Source organism: Rhinopithecus roxellana, chromosome 3 (assembly GCF_007565055.1).
Source record: "Rhinopithecus roxellana isolate Shanxi Qingling chromosome 3, ASM756505v1, whole genome shotgun sequence".
Classification (NCBI taxonomy): Eukaryota; Metazoa; Chordata; class Mammalia; order Primates; family Cercopithecidae; genus Rhinopithecus; species Rhinopithecus roxellana.
Window position 1 is genome coordinate 131,999,903 of NC_044551.1, and position 12,702 is coordinate 132,012,604.

General features: G+C 34.1%; 1 protein-coding gene across 8 annotated transcripts in view; it reads left to right on the forward strand.

Moving 5' to 3' along the window:
• The window catches only part of FAM172A (family with sequence similarity 172 member A), a 528,836-nt gene that overhangs the window by 316,818 nt on the left and 199,316 nt on the right, over positions 1-12,702 (forward strand). For all 8 annotated transcript variants that reach the window (XM_030927233.1, XM_030927239.1, XM_030927235.1 and 5 more), the window contains one exon: positions 980-1,099. In XM_030927233.1, the coding sequence (XP_030783093.1) occupies positions 980-1,099 (120 nt within the window). The remainder of the gene's footprint in view (positions 1-979; positions 1,100-12,702) is intronic.

Sequence of the window (12,702 nt, forward strand, 5' to 3'; positions counted from 1 at the left end):
TAGACATCTCAATTGATTCCACCTACACAATTCTGACTGAAAAAATTAAGGTGAAAAAACTTTGTACTCATTGTGTACCAAAACTGTTGCACCCAGATCAGCTGTAGACGAGAGCAGATATTTCAATGGACATTTTTAACAATTTGGATCAAAATAAACATCTCTTTGAGGAATTACAACAGGAGATGAAACATGGCTTTACCAGTACAATCCTGAAGACAAAGCACAATCAAAGTAATGGCTACCAAGAGATGGAAGTGGTCCAGTCAAAACAAAATCTGACTGGTCAAGAGCAAAGGTTCTGGCAGCAGTTTAGGGGGATGCCCAAGGCATTTTGCTTGTTGACTTTCTAGAGGTCCAAAGAACAATAGCATCTGTTTATTATGAAAGTGTTTTGAGAAATTTAGCCCAAGCTTTAGCGGAAAAATGCCTGGGAAAGCTTCATCAGAGAGTTCTCAACCACAAGAATATCCTGCTCATTCCTCTCATCAAACAAGGGTAATTTTGCAGGAGTTTCTCTGGGAAATCATTAGGCATCCACCTTGCAGTCCTGATTTGGCTCCTTCTGACTTTTAGTTTTCTAATCGTAAAAAATGTTTAAGGGCACCATTTTTCTTCAGTTAATAATGTAAAAAAGACTGCATTGATATCGTTAAATTACCAGGACCCTGAGTTCTTTAGGGGTGGACTAAAAGGCATGTATCACCACTTACAAAATTTCTTGATCTTCATGAAATGTTCAGAAATAAAGTTTCTTTTTTTATTTTTCTTTTAATTATATTTTTTACAAACTTTTTGAAGTGCTCTCATATTCTCTAATTTGAATTTTCAGTGTGGTTCTTTTGTATTATGTTTGTTTTGAATGAGCTATAACCATTGTATTTCCTATGCTGTGTATTCAACCATTTAATTTAATTGTTGTTTGCTATGATAATAATTAGATACAGTATGTAATATATTACATTTGTTTCCCTTATAGGAAAATGGTTCTCCTGAAGAACATGCAATCTATGTTTGGGATCATTTCATAGCTCAGGCTGCTGCTGAGAATGTGTTTTTTGTTGCTCACAGCTATGGAGGACTTGCTTTTGTTGAACTGGTAAGTGCATATTTTACTCTTTTTAGTTCTAGTCTCCTTGTAGGTTTATCCCCTCTCCTTTCTTTCTGTTGGTATCAGTACTCTTTAGGTTATGTTATAAAGGGTGAAAATAACATATTTTGAGTAAATAATTTTATGAAGTTTGAAAAGAATTTATTAATTAATTTATTTTATTATTATTATTATTTTTTGAGACAGAGTCTTGCTCTGTCGCCAGGCTGGAGGGCAGTGGCACTATCTCAGCTCACTGCAACCTCCAACTCCCTGGTTCAGGCTATTCTCCTACCTCAGCCTCCCAAGTAGCTGAGATTACAGGCACGCACCACCATGCTTAGCTAATTTTTGTGTTTTTAGTGGAGACAGGGTTTCACCATGTTGGCCAGGATGGTCTTGATCTCCTGACCTTGTGATCTGCCTGCCTCAGCCTACTAATTTATTTTATGGTGGCAGAGCTTTCTAGTGCTAACCAGAAAGCTTTCTGCCTGTTCCTTGTTTACATATTACTTTTTAATTTCTACATTATAGTGCCAGTTTCCATACATTTCATGATATTTATTGTTTCCTGCTTTATGTATACACCATTCAGGCTTATGTTATCTATAAAGTGTTTAACATTTCAAGAGACCTTTTGAATACTTAATATTTTGATAGTTTTAACCTGACTTGTACTTGATACTTGATCAGAATTTTATATAATTAGTACGAAAACTACCAGAAAGCTTCCATTAATCTGCTTCTAATTAGAATGCATTGCTTGGTCATAGAAATCTTCATATTTCAAAGTAATTTGATACTTAGAGTTAAGATTGTATGTGTGTGACAGAAAAAACCTACCAAATTTCTGAATTCTCCCTGTGTTAGATGCAATATTACAATATCACAATCATGGGCCAGCATGGTTAATGTGATATAATCAATTCTAATAATGGATTAATGAAGAATTCATGCCTCCCTGTCCGTAATCTCTTGTGTTACAGGAAGTTACCAATCTTACCATAAAATTATTAATTTGATAAAAGTACAGTTGAAAATTTTAAATCCAAATTGATCTAAGTGGGCATTAAACCAGAGACACAATATTGATTGCCTAATTTTTATGTTTCTAGACTTTGGCATGTTTTTCTCTGACATGGAAATTGAATATATTTCCATGACCTTTTCAACCTTCCTATGTCTTATTGCTTACCCACTTGATTTAGTTATAAAACTGGTAGTGACATCTGAGAATATTTTAGCTGACCTAACTCTACAAGTGCTTCTGCTGTCTTAAGATCAATAAATCATTAAGTTAAATCATTTATTTCCTAAATTTATTTCAGTTTTTAGGGATTATTTTCAACTAATTTTAACTATGCTGAATTAATTTATTTATTTTGATATATATAATGGATATCTTAAGATAGCTCTTTAGCACACTAGTATGATGTACTTTTTAAAATATGAATGTTGTTTTTCAAATAATTCCTTTCAATCCCTACAGATATAGATATATAGCTATATAGATATATATATCTCTTTATCTCCATAGATATAGATTATATATAGCTTATTTTTTCTTTGTAAGCTGTTAAATTACTTAAAGCATGAAATTTCTTGACTTGTAGAGTGACTTAAAATATGTCTGAAAGTCTGCAAGGCTAATCAAATTTTAGAGTTCTATAAAACATAAATTCCCATTTTTTAACTTTAAGACAATTTACGAAAACCTTTACACACCAAACTTAAAATTTACATGCCTTTTGGACAGTTTTTAAAATGAACTGAAGATGCCAGAGTTAACAGATGACCAGTGTGTCAGTCCTATTTTGCCTGTCCTGCTTGTCACACACTGGTGGATATTTCTCCACTTTTGTTCCACTTTAATATAAAGCACACAGATGTTTCAGAACAAGACTTGACTTCTGACCTTGAGGCTATTAGGGTCAGGGTCCTCAGGGCCTGTGAAATTATCACAAGCTGAGCTAAAGTTTTTCTCCATCACAGGAAGTAACCAGTAAGTAAGAAGTTAAAAAGGAGCTTTGTCAGAGAGACAAGATGGTCTCAGTAAGGGTCAGCTTCTGTAGTCTGCTATCTCTGCAGGAGGCACATGCATGGGAGGAAGAATATAATATAACCACTGGCACATCACATATCTGTCAGGCAACGCCAGGGCTGAGAAGTCTATTTAATGTAATATATGTTGTTTAGGTTTTAAAGTATTAATGGCAATTATCTCATCATCTTCTTTTTTTTTGTGGGGGGGGGGCTACTTTTTTGTGAAATAACTTTGATTAGGGGTATGTAATGGAAGCATACAGATGGTGGCAAATGAATAAAGACTGGTTCCTGACCTAATACAATGAATTCCTTTAAGCAAATAACATTGTGCCCTGATGAATTTTACATTAATTTTTTGACAAATTTGATTAATATGTTTAAGTCCACTGTGTTTTTGTTTGAAAGGCTTTCTAAAATATAGTATTGTTAAATAATAAACATTGAAATGTTTTTAGAGCCTTTGCTTTTGCCTAAAACTGATAAAAACGTTATTCAGTTTTAGGCAAAAGCAAAAGATTTAAAAACTCATGGTGTTAAAATGTTGGTAAATATATTTTTTTCAGGACTTTTCAGCATAACTGTACTGTATGAATTGTTTTACTTTCATTCAAACTTTTAATGTTAACTTTACAAGCAAGTAAATTGTAAAGATTAATATATAAATCTTAAATTATGATTGGGGTTTTTGTCCCCATAGTGCATTATGCATGTCTGATAGTAAATCCTTTGGATTTCAGTCATTTAAATTGTCATAAAATTTTACTTTTGATTGAAGATCACACACACACACACACACACACACACACACATTTCTTAGGGAACAGTCTTAGTTTGTAGCATCATGTTTGAATGCATGAAAATTGTTTTTCTACCATTGTCATATCGGTTCACATTCTTCTTTATGTCATGAATTTCAGAAAAAAATTGTTTTAAATGTAAATTGTAGCAAGTATAGTTTCACCAACAAATGCAATTACTTATGCTTTAATATTTTGCTAAGTGTTGTTTTTGAAAAGTGAGAACATAATTTACTATTATATCCTATCTTAAAGTGTTGAATTTATCCTGAAGAATATCTTATAATCAGAGATTTATTTTCAAAACCAATATTCATTTTATGATAGTAAATCTTAGAACTTGATTAGATCTAACCATATTAAAAGACAGTATACATTTTACTATAATAAGAAGAAACATGACATTAAAAGTATGCTATTAACTGCTTTTACTTTCACCGTATGGTAACAACTCAAATTTCCAATTCTCTAAACTTTCTGTGTTCCTAGTAAAAATAAATTTTGATAAGACAACCCTATTGATTATAGGATTTAGTCACTAAAGACAAAAGGAAAGCCCTGTTTCATCTCATGAATTGGTAATGAACTTTTAAAAGTAATATATCTGCCTCTGTTATCTTTTCGGTATACTTAAAGTTATGCCAGTATGTAAAGTTACAGTTATTAAACCATCATTTACAAAGCCTGAAATTCCTTAGAAATTTTACTTTACACATAATAGAAGTAGTAACCATAATTAGAATGTATTTACCAAATTCATCTGGAAAGAAATCTACAAATAATGCAACTTACTTTTGCCTTATATTAGTTGTAAAAAATTCAGGCTCATTTTTTGAAAATTAACTGTCATTTTAAAACAAGGCAGTTTTTGACCTTCTTCATCATCATTTTCTCCAGCCACTATGATGAAGTGATTTCGTCGCTTTTATTGTTGGCCATTTCAGAGTGTTTGGCTCTTATCTTTCCAGGTGATCAGTTTGGCAATATCAAGTAAACTTAAATTTTTTATTTAATTTGGAAATTAACAGGCTTTATTTATCAATGCCCAGTTATTGATCTCAGCGCACCTTACCTTCCCTGTTTGCAGTGCTCAATATATCAATTTGAATGGAAATCTCTTTGCTTAGCCAAAACAAGAGCGTTCATATATTTTTGTAAAACATGTTAAGTAATTTAAGTAAATATATTTCATTAGTTTATTGAATCATCTCAGCTGATACAAATTTTGTGTTTTTCTTATTACTTTTATTTCCTTTTCAATGTTGTTAGTAGTATATTCACAACCATCATTAAAAAATCACTTAGAAATGTGTGAAAACAGCTCCTTTTGAAAGTGTATCGCTACCCACTTTTGATTTTGGTTTCTCCATGCTTGTCAGCACTTGATTGGCACCTCACTTGCATGTGAATTAAGGAATGAAGGGAACTCTATTTTCATGCCATTGTTCCATGCTGGGCTCCCTGGCCTCCAGGCAGCCTAAGCTGCCCTTCAGCAGCTGATAGAGGACTGGTTTTTGGACATAGCTGTGTGAGGACACTCAACCTCTCTCTACTCTCAGTAGATTTTTTTAAATTGCCTGGAGCATGATTTGGATTTACACTGAAGAGAAAATGGAACTAAAATAATTAGTCTTTTACATCAGCTAACTATGACCTTAAAGAAGTGTCATTTATATTTTGTCTGTAAGGAACAAAGTAAATTGGATATTGGTAAGATATCTACATAATGTGATCAATGAGAACAGCTAAAAGTTGAGCTGCTGAGAGTCAAAAATTGAGGGAAATTAAAATAAGGGAGGTAAGCAAGAAAAACGGAATCATAATGGTATCCAGATAACTCAGGCCAAAAATACTCTTACAAACCTACTTTAAAAATCTAGGTAATTCAGTAAAAATAACTTGCCATTTGTAATATATCTTCAAGATAATTAGTTTTGTTAAAGTTATCTTTTGTGTCCAATCTTGTTTTGCCCAAATGATCTAGAAACATCTTGAAGATAAAGAGTCTAATATTGCTCTTATCCCAAGTTTGAAAGTAATATATATTATAACAACATGAGTAGTCTTAAATATCTGCACAGTTAACCAACATATAAAGTTTAACCCTTAACTGTTTTACTAACTAAATTTATTAATTCTCCCTGCTCTCCATTTAAATATTGACGGATTTGAGAATTCTACCTAATCAGTTACTCCACATTAGACAGTGTTACTTTTTTCATTCTGGTGTAAGACTTTTATAGACTCCTTGTTGCTGGCATGCGCAGCTCTCAGTCTGAAAAGATTGCTTCTCTATGACACACTCTTGTAGGTATAGTCTTTTCAATAAAATAAGAAAATGACTAAATTATAATACAACTAAATTAATATTATAATAATATCCTTACAATGTTATATGGCAGTCTATGAAATAAGTCTAGAAAACTTTCCATTTCATCCCCAGTCGGTTCAACTTCACCTTTCATTTAATAATTAGCTTATGTTTGCTTGTTTACATTTTTTAAACTTTTTTTTCCTGAGGTAAATTTTACATACTTTTATCAAGATACAATGGAGATTTATTGAGCTTTATTGAAATGTAATTTACATGTCATAAAATTCATCCTTTAAATAAAGTGTACAGTTCAAAGGCTTTTTGCATATTTGCAGACTCATACAACTATCATTACTATGTAATTTTAGGACATTTTTATCACCCCAAAAGAAATTCCATAACCATTTCCCATTTCTCCCCATACTTACAATCCTGCCAGCAGTGTATGACGGTTCCACTTTCTGCACATCTTCACCAGCGCTTATTATTATCTGTCTTTTTTTTATGTTAGCTATCCTACTAGGTGTGAAGTGGCATCTCATTGTAGTTTTTTTTTTTTTTTTCATTTCTCTGATGAATAATGATGTTGAACCTCTTTTTATGTGCTGTTGGCCATTTGTATTTTTTTTAGAGAAATGTCTACTCACATCCTTTGCTCATTTTTAATTGGATTATCGTTTTATTTTTGATTTTTCATAGATCTTTATATATTGGTACAAATCCCTTATCAACAAATGATTATGAAAAGTTTCTCCCATTCTCTGGATGACTAATTCACTTTCTTGATGATTTCCTCCGAAGTACAGAAGTTTTAATTTTGATGAAGTTCAATTTATCTAGTTTTTGTTTTTGTCATTTAAGCTAGTTTTTGTATACTGTGCGAAGTAAGGGTCCAATTTAATTCTTTTGAATATGGATATTTAGTTATCCCAGCACCATTTATTGAAAAAGAATCTTCTTTCTTCTTTGATTTGTCTTAGCATCCTTGTCAAAATCCATAGACTATAAATGTAAGGATTTGCTTCTGGACTGTACTTTATTCTCTACATATGCCTGTCCTCATACCAGTACCACACTGACTTGATTACTGTAGCTTTGTGGTAAGGTTTGAAATCAGGGAGTAGATCCTCCAACTTTGTTCATTCTTTTTCAAGATGATTTTGGCTATTCTAGGTCTTGCGTTTCCATATGAATTTTAGGACTGATTTGTTAATTTCTGCAAAAGTAAAAAAGGAGCAGAGATTTGTATTGGGATTGACTAAATAGGTTAATTTGAGGAGTGTTGCCATCTTGACAATCGTAAGTCTTCTAATCCATGACAGTGGGCTTTCTTTCCATTTATTTAGGTCTTCTTTCAAAAACGCTTTGTTGTTTTCAGTGTACAAGCCTTAAGCTTCTTCTCTTGTATTTATTTCTAAGTATTTGATTCTTTTTGAAGCTATTCTAACTGAAATTTTCTTAATTTTATTTTCATATTCAGTACTACTAGAGACATGATTGATTTTTATATATTAGTCTTGTATTTTGCAACCTTGCTGAATTCACTATTTTTAGTTCTAATCTGTGTGTGTGTGTGTGTGTGTGCACATGCATGTGTGTGTATTCCTTAGGAGTTTTCATATTCAAGATCATATCATTCGTGAATACAGATAGTTTTACTTCTCCCTTTTCAATCTGAATGCATGTTTATCTAATTAATTTATATATTTTTGGTTTTTTGCCAAACTCCCCTGGCTAGAACCTCTAGTACAAGGTTGAATAGAGGTGGCTGGCGTGGACATCCTTGTCTTGTTCCTGATCTTAAGAGGAAATTGTTCAGTATTTGATCATTTAATATGATATTATTTGTGATTGTTTTCATTCCTGATAGATTATTTCCCTTAAGAACCTAGTGTGCTCCTTAATGTTTATATCCTTTTATATCCTTCAGGCACACCAAGTTTCGATTGTTTTGAAGGCTGCTGAGATGGAGAAAAAATTCACTAATCTTTAATAGGGATCTTTTTGTAGAATAAAGGACCCATATTACTCCATTGGAATTACCTTTGGAAGAGGTTTTTCTTAGTGTCCACATAGTAGATGAGCTGCATTCAGGCCCTACTGCCTTCCCTGCATGTTTGTAGCTGAAAGATTGGTCATTCTGTCTCCTGGTTCCACAAAGACTGCTAGGAAACCAAGGATTGACTGACAAAATTAGCACAATAACAAGTTAAGGAGAACTCAAAGGAAGTGACATATTAATTTGTTAAATATAAATCATTACATAAGAAATATTTCTTTTTTATTAGTATTATAAAAGATCTTAATGATAGATTTTGTATTTTACTGCAAATATGAGACTGTGATTGACTATTGTAAGCCTTTTATAAGAAGGAATGTAGAAAAACACACTTCAGTTGATAATAGGGCCGTTTTTACTGTTCTTATATCCTTAAAATGATCATTCATTGTAAGCCCTCTCCTAAATAAAATTCCCAGTCACAGTAACACCTCAGTCATCTCAAATTGGAAAGGACTTCTAGGGGACAAAAAAATTTACAATCAAAGCCATGTAACTTTTAAAAGTTAGGAACCAATCCTTATTAAATAATTTATTCAAGTTAACTCAGAAGAGCCAGGTAGATTTAGACTCAAAGCATACTAGATCTTTGTTAAGGGAAGGCTTGAGGGAACAAGGGTGGAAGCCAAATTTGGGTAAAGATCTTATTACTAGAGTTCAGAATAGTTTCAGGAGGAGCTATTTCAGCTGTAGAGGTTGGCTTTAGAGGGAATAGAAGGTGAGCTGTCACTAGGGAGTTATCAGAGTATGGTAAGCTCAGGTTTGAATCAGGAAGTACAGTCTGGTTGTGGGGAACAGAAAATCAAGGCAATGGGTAATGACTGAGCAAACAGAATCTAGCAATTGGTTTTAAGAGTGCCTATTTTCCTTCACCATACCCCACCTCACTCCTTTATAGGAAATGAAGGAGAAAAAAATAAACAGGATCCAGTACCAGGGGGAGGATTAACAAAGTAAGATTTAAGGCTTCACTCATTGCCTGGGAATTCCAAAATGGAATCTTTTTCAGAGAAAGAAATAGGCTATAATCATAGGCATAAAAATCAGAAGGATTGTGAACAAATCAAGACAGAAGTCTGATTATGTGGCTTAGATTAGAATGGAATAGAGTAGAATACTGCATTCTGAGGACATTTAAAATACCATGGACTGATCTTTGGTACCCTGGTTATCCGGTTTCTGTGGCAATAAAGGAGATGGAGAGGAAGGGCTATCATTTTTCCTTGTCTTATGGCCAAATGTTCACACTATGGGTCTAATACCTTCTTTGGTCTCAGAGCAACAAAGTGATACTCTCCTAGGTCTCTGTAATTTTAACTTTGAGAGTTGGAGATTTTTAACCCCTACATGTATATCAATTGTCTCTCACTTCATATTTTTTGTTACAGGTTTTTAGCACTTTTATTGAATAAATTTAGCTCACAATAAGGCCACCAGAACCACAAAACTTTGACTTTGTGGTTTGAAAGTGTTTCTTGGCTGGACATCGAGGCTCATGCCTGTAATCCCAACTCTTTGGGAGGCTGAGGCAGGAGGATTTCTTGAGGCCAGGAGTTTGAGACCACGCAGGGCAACATAGGAAGACCTCGTCTGTACAAAACTTTTTTAAAAGAAATTAGCCAGACATGGTGGTACATGCCTGTAGTCCCAGATATTTGTGGCGCTGAGGCAGGAGGATTGCATGAACCCAGGAGTTTGAAGCTGCAGTGAGCTATGATCACATCACCACACTCCAGCCTGGGCAATGGAGCAAGACTTTGTCTCCAAAAACAAGCAAACAAAAAAAGTGTTTTCTTGGAGTTAAGATTGAATATTATGCCCTCAAGGCAGGAAATGTTTCCAAAAATTGTTATTAAAGATAATTACTGATTCAGTTGAACACACCCACTCCATACAAGTACTGGGGAAACATTAGAAACATGATCTCTGGCCTCAAGAAGGTTTTAGTCTAAATAGGAAACATTTTTAAACAAAGATAGTAACACAGGGGTTATTTGTGAAGTGGGATAATAGCTAAGAGGTCATTATGTTAAGGTCCACAGTATAAAGATCCATACGGTAAATTTGTCTTAGAGGTAAGTACTAGGAAAAATTCTTTGTATAGATGAACTGATATGTTCTTTTTGTTAGAAAATAATAACTATGTAATACATTTTTGCCTTTCCTAGAAACCCAGAGCTATGGTTAGTTTTCCATTTCAGTAATTTATTCTCAGCCTCAGTCTCCTATTCATTGTCCTAATACATAGTTATCTTTTGCTTGATGCAACCTTAGAATCCTTTTTTTAACTGGCAGAAAATTAAATGACAAATGTATTATTTTCATTGGGTTATGTCATGCTGCCTAGCCCAGCTGGGCATACAATGAGTATATACTCAAGAAATAGTTGTTGATCCTAGATTTATTTATAAATGAATTATCAGGACCAGATCTCAAATGGTGCTATGTTGTGTCAAAATGAAAAAAGTAAAGCCTGAGCCACAAGATAGAGAAAGAAGATGGACAAGAGAAAAAATTGATCATTTAAGTTGAAAAACAGGGACATTGAGTCAATCTCACTGATTGTACAGAAGGTACAGTCTGTGGCCCTGAAATTTTGAACACTTAGAAGCACTGTTAATGGAAATTGATTAGGAATTCAACTAAGAAGATACTGAAATTTCTAATCAAAGAAACTAGCAGAACCTTATTTGAACCCCAAATTTCAGTTATGTTTTCTGTGATTACATTGAATAAGTTAAGGCTCATATCCTCTAGAAATTAGTTTGCTTATTTAAGTATTTATTATTTGGTCATTTTGGGCTCCTGTAACAAAAATATTATGTGGCTTATACAACAAACAAAGACTATGTGGCTTATACAACAAACATTTGTTTCTCACAGTTCAGGAGGCTAGGAAGCCCAAAATCAAAGTACCAGCAGATCCAGGCTCTAGTGAGGGCATGCTTCCTGTCTTACAGACAGTTGCCTTCTCACAGTCCCATCTTCTTTCCATGTAGGTCAAACTAACAGTTTTCCTGCTGGGATATTTGATGAAGTTTGTAGTTCACACCCATGCTAATCTCCCTAACAGATGTTTGTTCAGCCACATCCTTAGTGCTCTCTTCAGAACATCCTTTCTCTTTTGTTCAATATGGATAGGCTGAGAATTTCCCAAATCTATATGCTCTCTGTCCTTTTTTCTTAATAATTCCTTGCTCATTTCTCTCTTCTTGCATTTTCACTATAAGCAATCAAGAGGAACCAAGCTGCTTCTCTAACACTTTACTTAGAAACCTCCTCAGCTAAATATTCAATTTTATTGTCACAAGTTCTACCTTCTAGCAAACACTAAAACACACAATTCAGCCAAGTTATTTGCCACTTTATCTCAAGGATTGCCTTTTCTCCATTGTCCAGTAACATATTTCTCATTTTCATCTGAGACCTCATCAGAATTGACTTTTTTTTTTTTTTTTTTTTTTTGAGAAGGAGTCTCGCTCTGTCACCCAGGCTGGAGTGCAGTGGCCAGATCTCAGCTCACTGCAAACTCCGCCTCCCGGGTTTACGCCATTCTCCTGCCTCAGCCTCCCGAGTAGCTGGGACTACAGGCGCCCGCCACCTTGCCCGGCTAGTTTTTTGTATTTTTTTAGTAGAGACGGGGTTTCACCGTGTTAGCCAGGATGGTCTCGATCTCCTGACCTCGTGATCCGCCCGCCTCGGCCTCCCAAAGTGCTAGGATTACAGGCTTGAGCCACCGCGCCCGGCCAGAATTGACTTTAAAGTGCATATTTCTACTGGTGGTATAACAGAAATGCCATAGACGGGTGGTTTAAACAACATTTATTTCTCTTAGCTCTGGAGACTGAGAAGTACTAGATAAGGGTGTTAACATGGTTGGGATTCATTGAGGGCCTTCTTCTTGGTTTGCCTATAGCCATGTTCTGATTGTATCCTCAAATGGCAGAAAGAGGGAGAGAAAGCTCTGGTTTCTTCCTCTTCTTATAAGGACACTAACCCCATCTTGGGGGCTCCATCCTCATGGTGTCTTCTAAATCTAGTTACCTCTCAAGATTAGTGTATTCAGATTTCTTCTTAGTTTTTCCATACCTTATATGATTTTTTTCTCATGAAGAAGCTTGTTAAAGAGCATTGGAATACAAATAAAAATTGCTGTTCAATATTTTAGTGACAATTTTATAATTGAGTCAGATGATTTAAATGAATATGTAGTCACAAATAGGCATATTAAACTTCTAATATTTGTGCCTAAATAGGCATATTAAACTTCTAATATGCCTATTTGTTCCTAAATTTCCAGAAATCTCAGTGTCTAACTTCTGACATCTTTCTTCAAATTTCCATACTGCATTCACCAGACAACTGCATTAGAAGAAAAACTTTGTATTTATCTTTC